Genomic DNA, 23,637 nt, shown 5'->3' with positions numbered 1-23,637 from the left:
GTTTTTCACACTGTAGCTTGTTATTATAATTTAATTGCTTGTTGATAATTACCTTAAACTCAATATAAGCTGTAAAAAAATAACTTTTTAAGGAAAAAATAACAACTTTGATGTACAGACTCAACAAGATTTTTGTATTTAATTTAAGGTTTGATACTACGTCTTTACAAGTTCTGAAAGAAGATTTAAAAGACTTTAAAAGTATTAAATATTAAACACTTTCATTAAACGTTTTTGGGTCATTTTTGTGTAGGGTTTGAATTAATGTGGCATTAAATTTTATTTGAAAACCAACAGCTTGCCTGCGGGCACCTTTAGCTACTGCATCTAGTTTGGTTATTACTCGAAATTATGCGATATAGTATGAAGTGTGATCTAAGTGTGCAGGGTTTAGTGTAAAAGTTTTAGTTTCAAGTTTTTCTAACAGCCTTACTTTGTAAATATTTACGTTTGGTTTTGTATATTTCAAGTATTATTTTGTACATAAAGTAAGTTTTGTGTTAGTAATTTGCACATTAAGTTTGATTAAATATTAAAAGAATAGCCTTATTTTTGAAACTTTAAATGAGTTATTAGATCAGTTATAAATACCAATGTTTTAGAAACATAACAAAAGCTTAGTCCACATCTATACATATGTTAAGACTAAAAAATCGTTTATGGCAGTTATAAAATGATATGTTAATTTATTAGCGTGATTTATTATTTGCGAACTTTAAACAAGTGATCAATAACAGTGTATGTACAAATTAGGTTAACGTATTGACAGATCAATTGTTTATTTCATGACTGTTATCCAGAAACGAGCTTCTAGTACTCAATTTCAAAAAAGTTATTCAGTACTTAAGCGTAGTAAGTACATTTAGTTTTTTTTTTGTAAATAATGGTCTTGACTAAACTTTTTCCGTATCCTTTTAATTTTGGTAAATCGTAGTTTTTCCTGATAGATTTTGTTAACATAAGTTTATAACGAAAAAACTTAATCTAAAAACTCAGTTTTTACTTTAAGAAGATTTTTCTGAACGTTAGCTTTTAGTATTTTGTTAAAAAATAACTATACCTGCACCATTTATAAAAAGATAAAAACTTAAATATTTTAGCTAGGATTATTTTTGCATCATCACAAAAACATTGACAAGCCTCGGATTAAACACAAAACGTTTTTCTAAATATTAAATTATATGTCAAAGAATAGTGCACACGCTGTATGTGTTGTTTTTATACAAATATAAGGTGCTGGAAGTGAACTGCTTTATCAGGTTGTAATCACTTACAAAAGAGCCTGCAGGGAAGTAAGAGTTTCAATGGAATGTTGTAATTCACCTCATTTATTTTAAATGTTTTTTTATCTTAAAGTTTTTTGGTTTGCAATATTCAATTTTGGGGTTTAGATTTAAACTTACAATTTTCTAGCAAAAAAAGCAAATATTTTTTTGGTATATAAGTTGATAAACGGAGTTAAAAGTTGTTTTAACTATACTTAAAACCATATATACCTTTTGAGTTTTAATTTTTCAGTTCATGTTCAGGTATAACCAAATGTTAAACAAGCTTAGTTTTATGCTATTTTTTTACAAGAGTATTGAGATATATAAATTATCTGTCTAACGTTATTTTGGTACTCACGCTATTTTTTGTATAAATCTCGTGTCGTTGTTTAATAATCTGATAGTGACAACTTACTTAACTTTAGTTGTTCCAACGATTAAAAATAAAACGGAGCCTTTTGTTGAATTTAGACTTTATAAACGTTTAACATATCAGACTGAAAAAACTTACAGCTTTGAAGATATTTTTTTCAAACTGCTTAATGGCAAAAATCTTTTTAAATTATAACTTTTGTGCTTTTATTTTTTATAATAAAAAAACTAAAATTGCACAATAATTTTTTATAAGTTATATATTTAAGCGTTTAACTTTGTCAAACAAACTAAATTTCAAACAAATCTGTTTGTGTTTTTCATCAGTTCGTGTCTTGACTTTATACCTTTTTTTTTTTTTGCTAACATAATTGTTTTGTTTATAAATGTATAAAGAAAATTATCCAAAACTTTTACAACTTTAAATTTTTATTGAAATTATTATTTTGAAAAATATTTTATGTATAATATTCATTTTAACTAAAAAAATCAATTATCTAAAATTTAAGAAAAACATTGGTATAGCTCATTTTTACATAACTTTTACAAACAAAGTAAAATAAAACATATGTGGCTAAGATTCTAAACAATCTTGTAAAACTTTACAAAAATAATAAGTTATTTTATAAAAGATCTTTTAAAAGATCAGAGCTGTTTAAAAAAATCAATACTTGTATAAAAAATATGAACATTTTAAGTATTGAACTTATATCAATTTAAAAAAAATGTCTAAATCCTTTAGGCAAATAAATTTAAAATTGTCAAGTTTTATATAAGTAAAACTTTATCTTAAAAATACTTAAAATTGTAAAAATACAATTCGCACAATACTTGTGCTGCAAACTTGCTTCCTTACAACCTGTATTAAGATACCATTAGCTTTTAAAATTGAATATTTATAAAGATTTTTTTTACATTAAAGTATTTTTGTCGAGCATCTATTTTTTCACCAAGTAAACATGGTAAATTGAATTTAAAAAACTCAATAATGTTTTTTGGCAGAATCATAAACTTGTATTATGAACTAATGCGATGCAGAAAAGTAGTTTTATAGTTTTACTATTAGTATTTAGCTTCCTATCGGGTTCTAGTGTGAAAAGTGATGCCATATTTGAAAAATTCGATCTTTTTCATTGTTAGTTGACAATAATGGTTAAAATGAAAATCTAAAACAACTTTTTGTTTGTTTTAAAAAATGTACTTGTAAAGATATTTTGCAATGTTAAGAACGATAAATCTATTGATTTTTTACAAAATAATACTTATCTGTCATTTGTAACTGTATAACAAAACACAACAAAATTTATCTATTTTCATTGAAATATTTAAAATGCTCCATTAGTACTTTAAGCATAAAAATCTAAAAAATTGTTCAATCTATCGATTTTTAAAATATTAAAAACAAAATAGACATTGTTTATTTATTAAAGAATAAAAAGCGCTCAAAAACTTTGGTCAAAGGACCTGGTGTACGAAAAAACCTTTTGTTTATCAAATCACGCACCACGGATACAGTTTAACTTTTGTCCAGGTATTTGCTTTTGATTGAGCCGTTTTAAGTTATAAAATTTTTATCAAATCATATTCGTGTTAAAAATAGCAAAAGTTAGTAAAAAATAACCGTTTTTTTTTAAATAAAGTAAAAATTAAAAAGGTTAAACAAATAAATATTTCATGTAAATAATTAAATTACTTTAACAAGACATGAAACAGTATCCGTGGAGTATGACTTGATAACCGAAATGTTTTTTCGTACACAAGGTCCTTAGACTAAATTTATTAAACGCTTTTTTGTTGATCAATAAACAATTACAATTAAAACAAGTTTAAAATAACTAAATTATAAAATTCTTCAACATTTTAGTCCAAAAATATTTTATACTCAGCACTTATAATACTTTAGGGGTAAGGATTGTTTTATAAGTATCAGGCTGAATTCAACTAACAAAAACATTTTTAATACTTTTCTTAAAATTGTATTACAAAAATCTATTTTTATAACTTTATACTGCTATTTGTAATACTAAATATTTTATGAGTTTTCTGTAAATAACAAAAATAATTGAAGTTATAACAAAAGTAATATTTCATATCAGAAATAAACTTATAACTAATAAAAGTAAAAATTTTCCTGTTGAAAAACAAGATAAAGACATAGCAACAAGGCGTTAAATTTTAGGGATCAAAACATTCAACGCTCAATTAAAAATTAAAACAACTGACTCATAGAGCTTTTCAGATTTTATTAGAAGCAAAACGCAGTAGGTCATTAAAGTAGAGCGTACACATACTGCCGTTTTATTGAGTTAGAAAAAACCTAAAGTAAAACCTATCTTTTTTTGCTTTATTTGTTAAAAAATTTCAGCAAAAAGAAGCTGCTATTGTGAAGTCTTAGAAGGTTACAGGGAACCGTGTGGAGAAAATGCAGCCGATCTTGATCAATTAACTTGTCATAAGTATGGGTGCTGCTATATTGAACCATTGAGTGAGGATGCTCCAAGATGTTTTTTAAAAAAAAGTTTGTACTTAAATATAACTTTTTTGCTCTTAATAAAATGCTACGCAAGAATTTTTTTCCTAAAATTTGTTTTAATTAAGTTAGTTAGTTAGCTATTATAAAAGATTGGCAGCACACAGAAAATTTCATACATAATAATATTTTTTACTTAGTATAAATAGTTACAATCTGTGAATCGGCAGCCTTTTATAAGTCGCAAGACAATTTTTTTAGAAAAACTTGCTCGCGGGCCGCACTGTATAAAAATTCATCTTTTGTAATTTCACCTGCCCTTACTTTTAATTTAAAATAGACTAATATTTGATTAAGAAAAATAATAATTGTATTTGTCTATAAAAATATAAACAAATTAATCACAATGAAAAACATGTAAATCTGTTTCCAGTTTTGAATAAAGTTTAAATGTAAGCTTTAGTAGTATTAATACGTCATAATTGCAAACTAAATTGCAGAATTTATAATTACACTTTAAACTTTCTTACAGAATAAAAGCTTAAATAATTGTATCACACAAAAGTGTTTGTGTTAAATATTGATTTTTTTTTTCTTCTCAAGTAAAACTTTACGGATAAGTGAATAAACACTGTATACATAATTTTCAATATTTTAAAACTTTTAAATAAAGTTTAAAACTTTTAATTTTTCTAAAACTGAAAATGTTATACTTTGCACCTATCTCATTTACAGAATCTTGTGTAAATCGTTGTTCGGTCGAAAAAAGACTTCGGAGTCCTTGCTTGAGCTGGATGGCATCTAAATCTGCTTGTGAGAGTAAGGGGTGTTGTTTTGACAGACGAACATTTCCATCTTGTTACTATGCACAAGGTTTAATTTAAATATATAACTTTGATTAAAAAAAGCCTGTTAAAATACATTATGACTCTGTTAATTGACAAGTTTTGGTGATGAACTTAAGAAAAATTGTTCTAAAACTATAAACTTTTAGATAACTCATCATAATTTATTTATCAATACAGTTCTTATCAGTTAAAAATTGGCGTCTTGTAAGCTGCTAGAACTATATTTCTACAAAAGTTGCTATGTTTAAATGCTTTAAATAAATTCCATTTGCAACTGAAAAGTAAAATAGTTTTATTCATTATCAATTTGAAGCTTTTCATATTACTTCAATAAATCTTTAAAAGAATGATAACTAGTTTAACAAAAAGAAATATGTGTCAGTTTCAATATAGAAAGTACTTAGTAAAAAGATGTTGTTATACTCCGATGAATTTGTTGTAGATTTTTTTGTCAAACATGCAAGTAATCTAACATTTTTAACATCTAAACTTAAGTTCTGTGTTAAGATATACAGCACAGTATTAAAAAAGAATTAGCAAAAACAAATATCTAAAAGTAGTTTCGATAAATTAAAAGTACATTGTTTTAATTGTTAGTTAAACAAATGTTTAAAATATTTGTTTACAGTTTGATTTAACAGCTAAATTCAAAGAACATAATACAAAACCATTTAAGCACTTTTACTTCATATTTTTTAGTTTAGAACATAAATATAAAGTTAAACTTATCAAATACACAACTAAATTTTTCGTAGAAAGTTTAATTATTGAAATAAATTAAAAGAAAAACACCTAGTACGGCTCTACTTGCATCAAATTTTTTTTATAAAAAATTCTAATTGCAAATCTGGTAAAACTATCTAAAAACTTTACTACATAATTTAAAAAAAACTTGTTACACTGTTTAACTTTTTACTTATTTGCAGATTTTTGTATGCAAAGTTTATTGTTTCAAAGTTTTATAAGTTTGAGAAATAACTAAAGTACTTTTTAAATATGTAACTATGACTAAATAAGTTTAAAAGTATAGTTTAATTCTCTTAAATTTTTTAAAGAATAGTAAAATGTATGGTTAACTGATTAAGAAAAAAAAATCGATCATTACAAAACAATATAGAAAACATTACTTAATTTAATAGATAAACTTTAAGCAGTTTATTTTTACACAAAGTTCTAAAGGTTTAACATACATTTTAACTAGAGCACCATAATAGTAAAAAATGTTCTATTTATCTATGAAAACTTTTAAACGAGAAGCGTTAGTTTTACAAAAACAAAATTTTTTGTAGGCTGAAAGATATAGTTAAATACAGCTTTTTAAATAAAATAAGCAAAGAATTGTTGGTATAAAAATAGTTTATGTAACAAATAAAAACAGAAGATGTTTTCGAAAACTTTGTTAACAAGGGTGAGACAATGCAAACTGAGTATCCTGAGGAGCTAGAAAAATTGTACGGAAAAACAAAGGACAGCGGAAGCAACAAAAATAGTTTTTTTTTTTGAAATTTTAAAATTAATGTCATATTTTAATTCTAAAAAGAAAGATAACTTAACTTTATTAGTTTAATATTTATTTATCTGATTAACTGAAAACGACTTTTTTTAGAAGAAAACGTGATAAAAGAGAACAACTTTGATTTTACAAAAATCTTCCCTCGTCATCTTAATTGCTACTGCAAAATACCTGATAGTGAGCGAAAAGATTGCCCTCGAGGTCAAGGAAAACTTGATAGAAAAGAATGTAACAAAAATGGTTGTTGCTACCAACAAAGTCAACATGAAAATGTCCCAGACTGCTATGAAAGAAAGGGTCACTAAAGTAACATACTTTGTAAACTAGTTTTAGAATAACAAGCTTGTGCTAATAAAAATATATATAAACAACTATAAAAAAGTATATCATATGCTTAGAAAAATATTTAGCACACATAGTATTAAGTGTTGAAAAGGTAAACTTTTACCAAATGTGTTTTTAATTTTTTATCTCTTTAAATATATTGGTATAACATAAACTCCAAACAATTTAAAGATTTATGGCATTTCTTTAATATTACAAATTTAAAAAACATTTTTTTATAGTTTTTTCAAACGTTCGCTTATATGCTAAAAAAATCTATCTTAGTTTGCACATGAAAGTAATTTTATATCAAAGATTATGTTCAAAAATAATACATACTGTCTCCAAATAAAAATTTAAACTCTTTTGTAAAAAGATTAAAACTTTAAAAATTTAGTTTCATTTTAATGTTCAAGGTATTTAATTATCGTAAATAGATGTACTCAAACTGAATTAGACTTTATTTTTATAAGTTATCAAGTGAGCATAAGCTAAAAGCGGTTACGAACAAAGTATAAAATTTCAGTTATTGACACAAAACATTATTACAACAGAATTTTGCAAGGACCAATGTTTTATAGAAGTTTTTCAAAGAAAGCCATGTTCAAATACATTTATTTCGCAATCAAAGTGTCTAAGTAAAGGGTGCTGCTATGATAGTAAAAATTTTCCGTCTTGCTACCACAACATTGGTTAGATTTGTTAATTAAAATATAAATATACCTCAAAAAGTGTAAGTATAAACATTCTTATTCTAATGTTATCCAAAGTAAGAAAATAAAGATTCTAAAAGCTTTTGTCAATATTTAAAAAGAAAGTAAATAATCTTTTCTCAACCTTTACTTGAAAAGAATAGTGTTTTTGTAGGTCTGTTAGTAATTTTAATACAGATAATTTTTTTGATATTTTATAAATAAGCGTCAACTTTTAAATTTGTTTGTCGTGCGTTTTATAATATAAGTTCTTATTAAAACTAAATAAATGTTTGCTTGTTTGAACCTTAAGTTTTATGCACAAAATAATTATGTGGTCACTTGCTTAGAGAAATCTAGAAACTATGTTACACATACAGTTTATATTAAAAAAAAAGTAAAAGGTGACAAAAAATTAAATGGACTTTTAAGTAATACGTATAAAAAATGTATCTACTTAATTTAAGACTAAAATAATGTTATATTGTGGTCAGAAGGTTAAAACTTTAAAATATAAAATGAAGTTAAAGTAAAAAACTAAGGTTAGATTAAAAATTAATTAAATGCGATACGACTTTCCTGTACTATTAAAACTTGTTAGAGTACAATTAAACTGAAACAAAGCGGAAAGCGATAGCATGTCTAAAAAATAGTACTAGACAAATGGTTATTAAACTAAAGTAGAAACTAAACTTTTATATCTTAATATTTTGTATTATTTAGTAGTACATTTTTTGTTAATTGTACATTTCATTGCTGAGAAACTTTTCCAAAAGAAAGATAAAATGTGGGTGAATCAAATAATGTTGATATTTTAGCTAACAATTTTAGTTGTAGAAGCCCTTAAGTTAGTTTTCAACTAAAACATTTAATGTTTTTAACAAAAATTTTTTGAATTATTTGCTTAACAAATTGCATTTATTTTTGAATAAAACTACACAATTACTTTATATAAAAAAGACTTAAAAACAAGTATTGTTTAAAATAACGTAAATAAATTTTTTTTAAAAGAACACAAAGACAATTAAAAGTGTTTCTAAAAAGCTTACAAAATTCTTTAAACATTTTAGATACAACATTCAAAAATTTTCTAAAAAATACTGAGGAATCTGGTTGGTCAAATTGGAATTCTTGGTCAAAATGCTCAAATGAATGTAGTCCAGGAATAACAAACAGAACAAGAACTTGCCTAAACAATGCTGACAATCAGTTAGACAATGTCAATTGTAACGAAAACGAAAGCAGCCAAACAAAACCTTGTAATGAAGCTTCATGCTCACGTTGGAGCGATTGGATGCCGGATGGAGATTGTCAAGCCGAATGCCAGGGTAGAGGGTACCGAATTTTTAAAAGAGTATGTAATACAAATGATTTTCGTTTCGATTATCAAAGTTTAAAGTCTACATGCTATTCTCAAATTAGAGCTTGTGTAAGTGAAAAAAGTTGTCGAAGTGATACTAAATATACTTTAGGAGAATGGAACCAATGGTCAGATTGTTCACAATCGTGCACAAGAGGTTTTCAAGAACGTTCAAGAGTGTGCTTTGTAGGTGGTAAAGCTGTTAGTGAAATGGAATGTCCTGCTGGGGACTTAAAAGAAAAAAGAACTTGCAATTCAAAACTCTGTTTTATTTGGTCTGAATGGGAATTTAGTAAAAGCTGTGATGCTAAATGCGAATCTATAGGCTATGAAACCTATAACAAAACATGTTTGCGTGAACCAATTAATTTCGATCTCAAGGACCACGACGAAGCCTGCTATTTTGAAAAAATAAATTGCATTAATGAAAGACAGTGTTTAACTAAATGGAGCTTATGGGAAAATTGGTCAGCATGTTCCTCTGATTGTAGTCCTGGAACTACAGTTAGAACGAGAAAATGCATGGATAAAAGTAATTCAGTATTAAATAATTTAGAGTGTGGAAACAGCGAAAATTACATTCAACAAAAGAAATGTAACAAGGAACTATGCCCGGCGTGGTCAGATTGGGTACCGATTGAAAACTGCACGGCTGATTGCCGTTCAAAAACAAATCAAAAGTTTAAGAAAACATGTACAAAAAGTACAAGTTTAAGTATACATGCTAAAAAATGTTACGAAGAAACAAGAGTTTGTTACGGACCTCTTATATGCCCTCCTGAATGGGGATCATGGGAGTCCTGGTCAGATTGCTCTAACTCATGTTCACCAGGATTGCATCAACGTGTCAGACCTTGTCTTAACGAGAACGGTACAGCTGTAGAAGTTTCACAGTGTAAAAACCCTGGTTCGTCTTTTGAAGAAGAAAAATGCAACGAAAACTTATGTCCTGATTGGTCTGAATGGAAAGCTTTAGAAAATTGTACAGCTGAGTGTAGATCTTCAACAGATCAACTATTCCTTAAATCCTGTAAAGAAAATGTTGACTTGAATTTACATGATCTTAACTGTTATGAAGAAACTAGAACTTGTTACGGACCACCAATATGCCCACCTCAATGGGGTGATTGGGAACCTTGGTCTACTTGTTCTGAAGACTGTACACCGGGAATTAAACATAGAACAAGACCGTGTTTAAATGAAAATGGTACTATAGTTGATAGATCTGAATGTCCAGTACCAACTGAATATTCAGAAAAAGAAGCTTGTAACCAAAATCTATGTCCTGTTTGGTCAGATTGGCAACCAACAGAAAACTGCACTGCCAATTGCCGTTCAAAATCCGATCTAGTATTTGTAAAATTGTGTACAAAAGATATTGACTTAAAAATTCACGCTAAAAAGTGTTACGAAGAAACGAGAGTTTGTTACGGACCTCCAATATGCCCTCCTGAATGGGGATCATGGGAGTCCTGGTCAGATTGCTCTAACTCATGTTCACCAGGATTGCATCAACGTTTCAGACCTTGTCTTAACGAAAATGGAACTGTTGTAGAAGTCTCACATTGTGAAAATCCTGATTCTTATTATGAGGAAAAAAAATGCAACGAAAATTTATGTCCTGATTGGTCTGAATGGAACGCTTCAGAAAATTGTACAGCTGAGTGTAGATCTTCAACAGATCAACTATTCCTTAAATCTTGTAAAGAAAATGTTGATTTGCATTTGCACGATATCAACTGTTATGAAGAAACTAGAACTTGTTACGGACCACCGATATGCCCACCTCAATGGGGTGATTGGGAACCTTGGTCTACTTGTTCTGAAGACTGTACACCAGGAATTAAACATAGAACAAGACCGTGTTTAAATGAAAATGGTACTATAGTTGATACAAATGACTGTCCAGTACCAACAGAATATTTAGAAGAAGAAGCTTGTAACCAAAACCTATGTCCTGTTTGGTCAGATTGGCAACCGACAGAAAACTGCACTGCTGATTGCCGTTCAAAATCCGATCTAGTATTTGTAAAATCGTGTACAAAAGATATTGACTTGAATATTCATGCTAAAAAATGTTACGAAGAAACAAGAGTTTGTTACGGACCTCTTATATGCCCTCCTGAATGGGGATCATGGGAGTCCTGGTCTAATTGCTCTAACTCATGTTCACCAGGATTGCATCAACGTGTCAGACCTTGTCTTAACGAGAACGGTACAGTTGTAGAAGTCTCACAGTGTGAAAATCCTGAATCTTTTATTGAAGAAGAAAAATGTAACGAAAATTTATGTCCTGATTGGTCTGACTGGAAAGCTTTAGATAATTGTACAGCTGAGTGTAGATCTTCAACAGATCAACAATTTGTTAAAACTTGTAAAGAAAATATTGATATAAATTTACATGATCTTAACTGTTATGAAGAAACTAAAATTTGTTACGGACCACCAATATGCCCACCTCAATGGGGTGATTGGAAACCTTGGTCTACTTGTTCTGAAGACTGTACACCGGGAGTTAAACATAGAACAAGACCGTGTTTAAATGAAAATGGTACTATAGTTGATAGATCTGAATGTCCAGTACCAACAGAATATTCAGAAAAGGAAGCTTGTAACCAAAACCTTTGTCCTGTATGGTCAGACTGGCAACCAACAGAAAACTGCACTGCTGAATGTCGTTCGAAATCCGATCTAGTATTTGTAAAAACGTGTACAAAAGATATAGACTTAAACATTCACGCTAAAAAATGTTATGAAGAAACAAGAGTTTGTTACGGACCTCCAATATGCCCTCCTGAATGGGGATCATGGGAGTCCTGGTCAGATTGCTCTAACTCATGTTCACCAGGATTGCATCAACGTTTCAGACCTTGTCTTAACGAGAATGGAACTGTTGTAGAAGTTTCACAGTGTAAAAACCCTGGTTCGTCTATTGAAGAAAGTAAATGCAACGAAAACTTATGTCCTGATTGGTCTGAATGGGAGGCTTTAGAAAATTGTACAGCTGAGTGTAGATCCTCAACAGATCAACTATTTGTTAAATATTGTAAAGAAAATGTTGACTTGCATTTGCACGATATCAACTGTTATGAAGAAACTAGAACTTGTTACGGACCACCGATATGCCCACCTCAATGGGGTGATTGGGAAACTTGGTCTACTTGTTCTGAAGACTGTACACCGGGAGTTAAACATAGAACAAGACCGTGTATAAATGAAAATGGTACTATAGTTGATAGATCTGAATGTCCAGTACCAACAGAATATTCAGAAGAAGAAGCTTGTAACCAAAACCTATGTCCTGTTTGGTCAGACTGGCAACCGACAGAAAACTGCACTGCTGAATGCCGTTCGAAATCCGATCTAGTATTTGTAAAATCGTGTACAAAAGATATTGACTTAAACATTCACGCTAAAAAGTGTTACGAAGAAACGAGAGTTTGTTACGGACCTCTTATATGCCCTCCTGAATGGGGATCATGGGAGTCCTGGTCAGATTGCTCTAACTCATGTTCACCAGGATTGCATCAACGTTTCAGACCTTGTCTTAACGAGAATGGAACTGTTGTAGAAGTTTCACAGTGTAAAAACCCTGGTTCGTCTATTGAAGAAAGTAAATGCAACGAAAACTTATGTCCTGATTGGTCTGAATGGGAGGCTTTAGAAAATTGTACAGCTGAGTGTAGATCCTCAACAGATCAACTATTTGTTAAATATTGTAAAAAAAAAAAAGATATAAATTTGCACGATATTAACTGTTATGAAGAAACTAGAACTTGTTACGGAGCACCGATATGCCCATCCCAATGGGGCGAATGGGAAGCTTGGTCTACTTGTTCTGAAGACTGTACACCGGGAATTAAACATAGAACAAGACCGTGTATAAATGAAAATGGTATTATAGTTAATAGATTTGAATGTCCAGTACCACGGGAATATTTAGAAGAAGAAGCTTGTAACCAAAACCTATGTCCTGTTTGGTCAGATTGGATAGCAAAAGAAAATTGTAAAGCAAAGTGTAGATCTTCTACCAATCAATTGTTTGTAAAGAGTTGCCTTCAAAATGTTGACTTAAGTTTTCACGAGAAAAAATGTTATGAAGAAATTAGAGCTTGTTCAGGACCTAAAATATGTCCACCACGATGGGGGAATTGGGAAACGTGGTCTTCATGTTCGAAATCCTGTACTCCAGGTGTACAAACACGCTTAAGACCTTGTGTAAATGAAAATGGAACGACTATAAACAAATCTGAATGTGATGATCCAAATGATTATATCGAAGAACAAGCTTGTAACATAGAACTATGTCCAGTTTGGTCAGATGTATGGGAACCAACTGGACAATGCACAGCAAAATGTAGATCGACTGCTGAGCTTGTTTACAGAAAAACTTGTTTTGGAAAGAATGATATCAATTTCAGTTTACATTCGCCAAGCTGTTACGTAGAAACTAGAACATGTGATGGACCTTCCATATGTCCTCCAGAATGGGGGTCATGGAAACCATGGTCTAATTGTTCCGAAACTTGTACGCCGGGTTTTCAAGAAAGAACAAGGTTATGTTTGAATGAAAATTCAACTATCGCAGACTATTTAAAATGTCCAAACAGTGAATATAAACAAAAGCAACTTTGCAATGAAAATTTATGTCGCCTTTGGTCTAAATGGAAACCTTCGAAAAACTGCACAGCTAAATGCAGATCATCAGCAAAACTAAATTATTTTAAAACGTGTGAAAGCGAAACTAACTTAAGTTTACATCAAGAATTATGTTATAAAGATACAAAGACTTGTCATGGCCCACCAGTCTGTCCTCCACAGTGGAATGAATGGGAAGCCTGGTCAAGCTGTTCTCAATCTTGTTCTCCAGGAATCCAACAAAGATCAAGAAAATGTTCAAATGAAAACGGTACAATAGTAGATGTTTCTCATTGTCCAAGTTTCGACAAATATAGTGAACAAATTGAATGTAACAAAAACTTGTGTCCAGTTTGGTCTGACTGGGAAGAAATTGAAAACTGTACAGCTGATTGCAGATCAACAGCTGATATTTTGTTGTTGAAAAAATGTAAACAAGAAACTGACTTGACTTTACACTCTTCAGAATGCTATATGGAGAATAGTACTTGTAATGGACCATCTATTTGTCCTTCTAAGTGGGGTACATGGCATCATTGGTCAGGGTGTTCAGAAAGCTGTGCAAAAGGTGTAAAAACTAGATCAAGATCGTGTTTTAATGAAAATGGTATACTAGTTGACAATTTCGAATGTGAAAACCCTAACACTGACAAAGAAGTATCGACCTGTAATGAAAAATTGTGTCCATTATGGTCAGACTGGAAAGCAATTGAAAATTGCACTGCTCTCTGCCGTTCATCTGCTGAGCTAGTATTCATTAAAACTTGTTCTGAACCAACAGATTTATCTTTACACAGTTTAGAGTGCTATAAAGATACTAGACTATGTTATGGTTCTCCAGTATGTGCTCCACACTGGGGAGATTGGGAACCTTGGTCAAACTGTTCGGTTTCGTGCAGTCCAGGAATAAAAACGCGTAATAGGGCATGTTATAATGAAAACAATACGCTAGTAGAAAACAAAGAATGTGTAAATCCTGATTCTTTTTATGAAAAAGAAGTATGTAACTCTAATTATTGTCCATATTGGAACAACTGGGAGCCTACACAAAATTGCACGGCGAATTGTAGGTCACAAGGTGAACAAGTGTTTAAAAGAAATTGCTCGATTGAAATGGATCACAAAGTTCATAATGAAGAGTGCTATTCTGAAACAAGAACTTGCACAGGACCACCTATATGTCCTCCTGAATGGGGTGAATGGCAAGCTTGGTCGAATTGCTCAAATTCTTGTACTCCAGGATTACAGAGAAGAAATAGACTATGTTTGAATGAAAACGGAACAAGTGTTAATTTTACAGCTTGTTCAAATCCAGAAAAGTACATTGACGAACGAACTTGTAACGAAAACTTGTGTCAATCATGGCTCGAATGGAAACCAACAGCAGTTTGCAGTGCAAAATGTAAATCTACAAGTAGTCAAGAGTTCGAAAGAAAATGCTCTCAATCAACAATTATTACAAACCATAATATTGAATGTTATAAGGAAACAAAAGTATGTAAGGGGCCATCAGTTTGTCCACCTCAATGGGGTGATTGGGAAGCTTGGTCTACTTGTTCTGAAGACTGTACACTGGGAATTAAACATAGAACAAGACCGTGTATAAATGAAAATGGTACTATAGTTGATAGATCTGAATGTCCAGTACCAACAGAACATTTAGAAGAAGAAGCTTGTAACCAAAACCTATGTCCTGTTTGGTCAGACTGGCAACCAACAGAAAACTGCACTGCTGAATGTCGTTCGAAATCCGATCTAGTATTTGTAAAAACGTGTACAAAAGATATTGACTTGAATATTCATGCTAAAAAATGTTACGAAGAAACAAGAGTTTGTTACGGACCTCCAATATGCCCTCCTGAATGGGGATCATGGGAAACGTGGTCTAGTTGCTCTAACTCATGTTCACCAGGATTGCATCAACGTGTCAGACCTTGTCTTGACGAGAATAAAACTGTTGTAGAAGTTTCACAGTGTGAAAACCCTGAATCTTTTATCGAAGTACGAAAATGCAACAAAGAATTATGTCCTGATTGGTCTGAATGGGAGGCTTTAGAAAACTGTACAGCTGAGTGTAGATCCTCAACAGATCAACTATTTTTTAAATCTTGTAAAAAAAATTTTGACTTGCAATTGCACGATATTAACTGTTATGAAGAAACTAGAACTTGTTACGGACCACCGATATGCCCACCTCAATGGGGTGATTGGGAACCTTGGTCTACTTGTTCTGAAGACTGTACACCGGGAGTTAAACATAGAACAAGACAGTGTTTGAATGAAAATGGTACTATAGTTGATAGATCTGAATGTCCAGTACCAACAGAACATTTAGAAGAAGAAGCTTGTAACCAAAACCTATGTCCTTTTTGGTCAGATTGGCAACCAACAGAAAACTGCACTGCTGAATGTCGTTCAAAATCCGATCTAGTATTTGTAAAATCGTGTACAAAAGATATTGACTTGAATATTCATGCAAAAAAATGTTATAAAGAAACGAGAGTTTGTTACGGACCTCTTATATGCCCTCCTGAATGGGGATCATGGGAGTCCTGGTCTAATTGCTCTAACTCATGTTCACCAGGATTGCATCAACGTGTCAGACCTTGTCTTAACGAAAATGGAACTGTTGTAGAAATATCACAGTGTGAAAACCCTGAATCTTATATCGAAGAAGGGAAATGCAACGAAAACTTATGTCCTGATTGGTCTGAATGGGAGGCTTTAGATAATTGTACAGCTGAGTGTAGATCCTCAACAGATCAACTATTTATTAAATCTTGTAAAGAAAATAATGATATAAATTTGCACGATATTAACTGTTATGAAGAAACTAGAACTTGTTACGGACCACCGATATGCCCACCTCAATGGGGTGATTGGGAACCTTGGTCTACTTGTTCTGAAGACTGTACACCGGGAGTTAAACATAGAACAAGACCGTGTTTGAATGAAAATGGTACTATAGTTGATAGATTTGAATGTCCAGTACCAACAGAATATTTAGAAGAAGAAGCTTGTAACCAAAATCTATGTCCTGCTTGGTTAGATTGGCAACCAACAGAAAACTGCACTGCTGAATGCCGTTCGAAATCCGATCTAGTATTTGTAAAATTGTGTACAAAAGATATTGACTTAAAAATTCACGCTAAAAAGTGTTACGAAGAAACGAGAGTTTGTTACGGACCTCCAATATGCCCTCCTGAATGGGGATCATGGGAAACGTGGTCTAGTTGCTCTAACTCATGTTCACCAGGATTGCATCAACGTGTCAGACCTTGTCTTAACGAGAACGGTACAGTTGTAGAAGTCTCACATTGTGAAAATCCTGATTCTTATAATGAGGAAAAAAAATGCAACGAAAATTTATGTCCTGATTGGTCTGAATGGAAAGCTTTAGAAAATTGTACAGCTGAGTGTAGATCTTCAACAGATCAACTATTTGTTAAATCTTGTAAAGAAAATGTTGAATTGCATTTGCACGACATTAACTGTTATGAAGAAACTAGAACTTGTTACGGACCACCGATATGCCCACCTCAATGGGGTGATTGGGAACCTTGGTCTACTTGTTCTGAAGACTGTACACCGGGAAGTAAACATAGAAAAAGACCGTGTATAAATGAAAATGGTACTATAGTTGATAGATCTGAATGTCCAGTACCAACAGAACATTTAGAAGAAGAAGCTTGTAACCAAAACCTATGTCCTGTTTGGTCAGATTGGCAACCAACAGAAAACTGCACTGCTGAATGCCGTTCGAAATCCGATCTAGTACTTGTAAAATCGTGTACAAAAGATATTGACTTAAACATTCACGCTAAAAAGTGTTACGAAGAAACGAGAGTTTGTTACGGACCTCTTGTATGCCCTCCTGAATGGGGATCATGGGAGTCCTGGACTAGTTGCTCTAACTCATGTTCACCAGGATTGCATCAACGTGTCAGACCTTGTCTTAACGAAAATGGAACTGTTGTAGAAATATCACAGTGTGAAAACCCTGAATCTTATATCGAAGAAGGGAAATGCAACGAAGATTTATGTCCTGATTGGTCTGAATGGAAAGCTTTAGAAAATTGCACAGCTGAGTGTAGATCTTCTCAAGACCAAATATTTTTTAAAACTTGTAAAGAAATTCTTGACTTGCATTTGCACGACATTAACTGTTATGAAGAAACTAGAACTTGTTACGGACCACCGATATGCCCACCTCAATGGGGTGATTGGGAACCTTGGTCTACTTGTTCTGAAGACTGTACACCGGGAGTTAAATATAGAAAAAGACCGTGTTTAAATGAAAATGGTACTATAGTTGATAGATCTGAATGTCCAGTACCAACTGAATATTCAGAAGAAGAAGCTTGTAACCAAAATCTATGTCCTTTTTGGTCAGATTGGCAACCAACAGAAAACTGCACTGCTGAATGTCGTTCAAAATCCGATCTAGTACTTGTAAAATCGTGTACAAAAGATATTGACTTGAATATTCATGCAAAAAAATGTTACGAAGAAACAAGAGTTTGTTACGGACCTCTTATATGCCCTCCTGAATGGGGATCATGGGAGTCCTGGTCTAATTGCTCTAACTCATGTTCACCAGGATTGCATCAACGTGTCAGACCTTGTCTTAACGAAAATGGAACTGTTGTAGAAATATCACAGTGTGAAAACCCTGAATCTTATATCGAAGTAGGGAAATGCAACGAAGATTTATGTCCTGATTGGTCTGAATGGAAAGCTTTAGAAAATTGTACAGCTGAGTGTAGATCTTCAACAGATCAACTATTTGTTAAATCTTGTAATGAAAATGTTGACTTGAATTTACATGATCTTAACTGTTATGAAGAAACTAGAACTTGTTACGGACCACCAATATGCCCACCTCAATGGGGTGATTGGGAAGCTTGGTCTACCTGTTCTGAAGACTGTACACCTGGAATTAAACATAGAACAAGACCGTGTATAAATGAAAATGGTACTATAGTTGATAGATCTGAATGTCCAGTACCAACAGAATATTCAGAAAAAGAAGCTTGTAACCAAAACCTATGTCCTGTATGGTCAGACTGGCAACCAACAGAAAACTGCACTGCTGAATGTCGTTCGAAATCCGATCTAGTATTTGTAAAAACGTGTACAAAAGATATTGACTTAAACATTCACGCTAAAAAATGTTATGAAGAAACAAGAGTTTGTTACGGACCTCCAATATGCCCTCCTGAATGGGGATCATGGGAGTCCTGGTCTAATTGCTCTAACTCATGTTCACCAGGATTGCATCAACGTTTCAGACCTTGTCTTAATGAAAATGGAACTGTTGTAGAAGTCTCACAGTGTGAAAATCCTGAATCTTTTATTGAAGAAAGTAAATGCAACGATAATTTATGTCCTGATTGGTCTGAATGGGAGGCTTTAGATAATTGTACAGCTGAGTGTAGATCTTCAACAGATCAACTATTTGTTAAAACTTGTAATGAAAATGTTGACTTGAATTTACATGATCTTAACTGTTATGAGGAAACTAGAACTTGTTACGGACCACCGATATGCCCACCTCAATGGGGTGATTGGGAACCTTGGTCTACTTGTTCTGAAGACTGTACACCGGGAGTTAAACATAGGACAAGACCGTGTATAAATGAAAACGGAACAGTTGTTCACAATGCTGAATGTTATAGTGCGGAAAGTCATACTGAAAGTAAACCTTGTAACACCAATCTTTGTCCTCTCTGGCTACAGTGGCAACCTTCTGAGAGTTGTAATGCTAATTGCAGGTCAACAAGTGATCAAAAATTCAATAGGATGTGCAAAGAAAACGTGGAACTTGAAGTTCACCAATCTTTTTGCTACGAACAAAAAAGAATATGCTCCGGAACTCCAATATGTCCGCCAGAATGGGGTGATTGGCAGCCTTGGACAAATTGTTCATCTTCATGTACACCTGGTATCAGAGAAAGAATAAGAAAATGTTTTAATGAAAACGGAACTTTAGTTGACAATTTACAGTGTTCAAGTACAAGCTCTAGTTTACAAACAGAAGTTTGCAACCCAAATCTTTGTTCTCTATGGTCTAATTGGACCGCTGCTGAAAACTGTTCAGCATTGTGTAGATCCTTAGCTGACCAAACTTTTGTAAGAACTTGCTTTGAAGAAATAGACATAGAAGAACATGATTCAGACTGCTACTTAGAAACCAGGATTTGTTCAGGTGCCTCTATATGCCCACCTGAGTGGGGATCTTGGAAACCGTGGACAAGTTGCTCTGACTCTTGCGGTCCTGGTTTTAAAGAACGTCAGAGACCATGTCTAAGTGAGAATGGTACTGAAGTCAGTAATAAAGAGTGTAAAGATCCATTTAGTTTTGTTGAAGAGCAAAGTTGCAACAGTCATCTTTGCCCATACTGGTCCAATTGGTCTCCTGAAAATGATTGTTTTGCAGAGTGTAGAAAAACTGCAAATCAAACTTGGCAAAGATCATGCAATACCACTATTGATCTTTATTTACATATTGAAAGTTGTTATAAGGAAAACAGAGTATGTTATGGAGCACTTGTATGCCCTCCACAGTGGGGAGAATGGGATTCTTGGTCTTCATGTTCTGAAGTTTGTGTTCCAGGTGTAAGCACAAGAAAAAGGAATTGCATAAATGAAAACGGAACAGTAGTAGTTGTGTCTAAATGTACTGGTGATGAAAGTTATCTACAGACTCGAGACTGTAATGAAGAACTTTGTCCAAAATGGTTACCATGGATTGAAGCAGAAAACTGTTCTGCAGAGTGTAGAAGTACAGCAGATCAGCCATTTAAAAGGTCATGTAGTATTTTTGTTGACTTAACTACTCATAAAGAATCATGCTATTCTGAAACTAGAACATGCCTAGGTGTCCCAGTATGTCCTCCTGAATATGGAGAATGGAATGACTGGTCACTTTGCTCTGAATCTTGTGGTCCAGGAGTAAAAGAGCGCATAAGACCATGCCTAAATGAAAATGGAACTCAAGTTGATAATTCTCAATGCCCTGATACTTTAGACTATATTGAAGAAAAAGTATGCAACAGTGATTTGTGTTCACAATGGTCGGACTGGCAACCTACAGAAAAATGTCAGGCGAAGTGTCGCCAAAAATCTATGCAAAATTTCACAAAGTTATGTTTGGTTAATACTGATCTAAACTTGCATAAAAAAACTTGTTACGAAGACACTAGAACGTGCAATGGACCACCAATATGTCCCGCTCAATGGGGGCAATGGCAAGAATGGTCGAATTGTTCTAATATATGCTCTCCAGGAGAACAGACACGTGAAAGATTTTGCTTTAACGAAAATGGCACGCTTGTAGATAACTCAGAGTGTCCGAAACAAGGCTTGAACTTAGAAACAAAAACTTGCAACGAAAACTTATGCTCTGTTTGGTACGACTGGGAACCTGCAGAAGAATGCGACGCTCCTTGTAGATCTACTTCTATGCAACGTTGGAAAAGAATGTGTTCATCAGAAACTAAAAATTTCAGGCTCAGATCTCACCAACGTTTGTGCTACGCTGAAATGCGAGAATGTGAAGGTCCACCTACATGTCCACCTGAATGGGGTGATTGGGGAGAGTGGTCACAATGTTCCACCTCCTGTACGCCAGGTTTTAGAACGCGAACAAGGTCATGCTTGACAGAGTTTGGAGATTTAACTCAAAATGGGGATTGTGGAAATGAAGAAAACTTTTTAGAAGAAGGAGAGTGTAATGAAGAAATGTGTAGTAACTGGTCAGAATTTACTTTAGCAACACCTTGCAATGCTTTTTGTGAAGAAGAAGGAACTATAGAGTGGAAAAGACACTGCAATTCACCAAGTAGTTTTCCTTCTAATGCGCAGTGTGAAAAAAATGTAACAAAATGCTTAGGCGACTTGTGTCCTGGAATTTTCGGTCCTTGGAGTGACTGGTCTTATTGCGATAGCTTTTGTAGTCCAACTTGGCATAATCGAACCAGGAGTTGCTACGTAAAAGGGGAACTCGTGGAAAGTAGTAGATGTGAAGATGGAGAGCCATATGAGGAAAAACAATGTCAAGAAGATTTCTGTGAAATTTGGAATGATTGGCAAGAGACTAGTTGCGAAGCCAGCTGCAATAGCTTAGGTTTCTTAGTCAAAACAAGGACATGTTCTAACCCAATGTACAACAAAATGGACACGCCGGAAGAGTGTACATTCCAAACAGTCGAATGCTTCCGGGAATGCATATTTTCTTGGGGTCCCTGGACAGAATGGTCAAAATGCTCAAATAAATGTGCTGTTGGTGAAACAAAGAGAACTCGCGGTTGCTTATTGGACGGGGAAGCTGTAGAACTAGAACAATGTGCTGACTTAAAAATTGGTGAGCCTGCAGACCTAGAGGAAATTGTTCGCGAAGGCAACACTGAAGTTAAAGTTTGTAATATAGGTATCTGTCCTAAATGGTCTACGTGGGTAGTAGGAAGTTGTACAGCATCTATGTGTGGTCAGAGAGGAATTCAGAAACGAAATCGTGTTTGTCAATCTAACAGGTCTTTTTCTCCTAAAACAGCTCAAATATTTGATCAGTCCTGCTACACTGATTTTAAAGAGTGCAAAGGATACTGCCGAGCAGTATTTTCACAATGGTCACAATGGGCAATGTGCGACGAAAAATGTGGTGAAGGTGAAACATTCAGAACCAGAAGCTGTGTGCAAAAAGGAAAACCGGTAGATCCGAAATTTTGCGCAGATACCCGTTTTGGAAACAGTAACAGCAACGAGACTAAGGCATGTAATCGTGGAATGTGTAATAACTGGAGCGAATGGAAGGAAATAGGCAAATGCAGTGCTGAATGCAATGGAAAAGTTACTGTAATGAGAAGATGTGACGGAAAAGGACTTGTAAGGCCTCAAAGTGCCAGACCTCGAGACCAAAGCTGCATGCTAAAGGTTTTAGTCATTTGAAATCTACATTAATATATTTCAATAAATTGGTAAAATTAAAAAAAAATAGTATATTTCTAATACTACTAGTCGATGACTAAAAGTAGAATTATAAAAAAAACAACAAGTTTAATTAACAGGTGGAAGAGTGTGGCAGTGAAGAGTGTACGACACGTTTCACCGAATGGACTTCTTGGGGCCCATGTAGCAGGCGATGCGGAAGGGGAAACAGAAGGAGGTTTAGGTATTGCATTAGCGAAAGGGGAGGTGAAACTGTGTCAGAGCCATTTACGAAATGTGTAACATTTGGCTTGCCTGTGGATAGACAACGTTGTGTTGGAACTAGGTGTTAAAACTGTTATTATCATACCGGAAAAAAAATTTTAGTAACAAAGTCCAGTGTTTAATTACTTTAACAAGCTTAAATAATAAATATTATTATTCGATTTTACCTTTCAAATCTGAAAACTGTTATTTTATTACTATTTAGCTTTTCTTAGGAAAATTTTCTTTCTAAAACTTGTATAAATATGTCTAAAAAAATATTACTCTTGACTTCTTTTAAAAGTAAATATGTGTTGTTTATCAAACTTTTTATTTTTATTAACTGCCTTCTGCTTTTAGTTTGTACGCTCTTTTACATGTAAAAGTTTGAGAAATAATTTTGATGTAAAATCTTTTAACGTATTCAACTAACTTACGTAAAATACTATAAAAACTTTTTTTTTGCATTTAGCGAATCAAATTTTTTGACTCGTTAAACTTAAAACAAGTATTGTAAAACTGAAAGTAGTTACGATGTTAAGTTTTTTTATTAAATTTCAAAAAAATATATACGCATAATATGTTGCTTACTGAGTTATAACTTTTCAAATAGCGACTATTATTACTACTAAGTAGTGTTTAATAATTTATTTCTTTAATTTTCGCAAAAATATAATTGAAATTCCATGTTATCTAGAAAAAAAAAGTAATACAAAACAGTAATTAAATTATACATGTTTTAAACATTAAAGTTAACTAACTTTTTTCTAACATAAATGAAAGCTTATATTAATAATGAGATAAAAGTTATAGGTCTATCACATGCATATGAAAAATTTTTAAGAAACTTAATATTATATTTAAATTAAAACCATTTTACAAAACAAAAAAATGTTTGTTCGTTTTTTTCAGTTTATAATTGCAGTTAATCAACTAACTTCACTAAATTTATACTGCATA

The 23,637-nt window shown here is 32.6% G+C and overlaps 1 protein-coding gene across 1 annotated transcript; it reads left to right on the top strand.

Annotated features, from left to right (window-relative positions):
• Positions 1-2,646: 2,646 nt before the first annotated feature.
• On the top strand, positions 2,647-23,019 carry LOC145842918 (uncharacterized). Its single transcript, XM_082950393.1, has 8 exons — positions 2,647-2,775; positions 4,006-4,158; positions 4,846-4,983; positions 6,337-6,447; positions 6,565-6,768; positions 7,350-7,487; positions 8,558-22,419; positions 22,554-23,019. Exons 1-8 carry the CDS (start codon positions 2,673-2,675, stop codon positions 22,764-22,766), a joined length of 14,922 nt encoding a protein of 4,973 aa, XP_082806519.1. The 5' UTR covers positions 2,647-2,672; the 3' UTR covers positions 22,767-23,019.
• Positions 23,020-23,637: the final 618 nt, after the last annotated feature.

The sequence above is a fragment of the Thalia democratica genome, chromosome 8, assembly GCF_965202585.1.
Source record: "Thalia democratica chromosome 8, ktThaDemo2.hap1.1, whole genome shotgun sequence".
Taxonomy (NCBI): domain Eukaryota; kingdom Metazoa; phylum Chordata; class Thaliacea; order Salpida; family Salpidae; genus Thalia; species Thalia democratica.
Note: the sequence above shows the minus strand (reverse complement) of the source record. Positions and strands in the feature narration are given on the sequence as shown.

Bases quoted from the DNA above. Each gene is read 5' to 3' on its own strand.
- LOC145842918 (XM_082950393.1), top strand. From the start codon at position 2,673: ATGCAGAAAAGTAGTTTTATAGTTTTACTATTAGTATTTAGCTTCCTA. The intron at 2,776-4,005 runs GTTAGTTGACAA...AAAAAATTTCAG, and splicing joins AAAATTCGATCTTTTTCATT to CAAAAAGAAGCTGCTATTGT. The intron at 6,448-6,564 runs GTTTTTTTTTTT...GACTTTTTTTAG, and splicing joins CAGCGGAAGCAACAAAAATA to AAGAAAACGTGATAAAAGAG.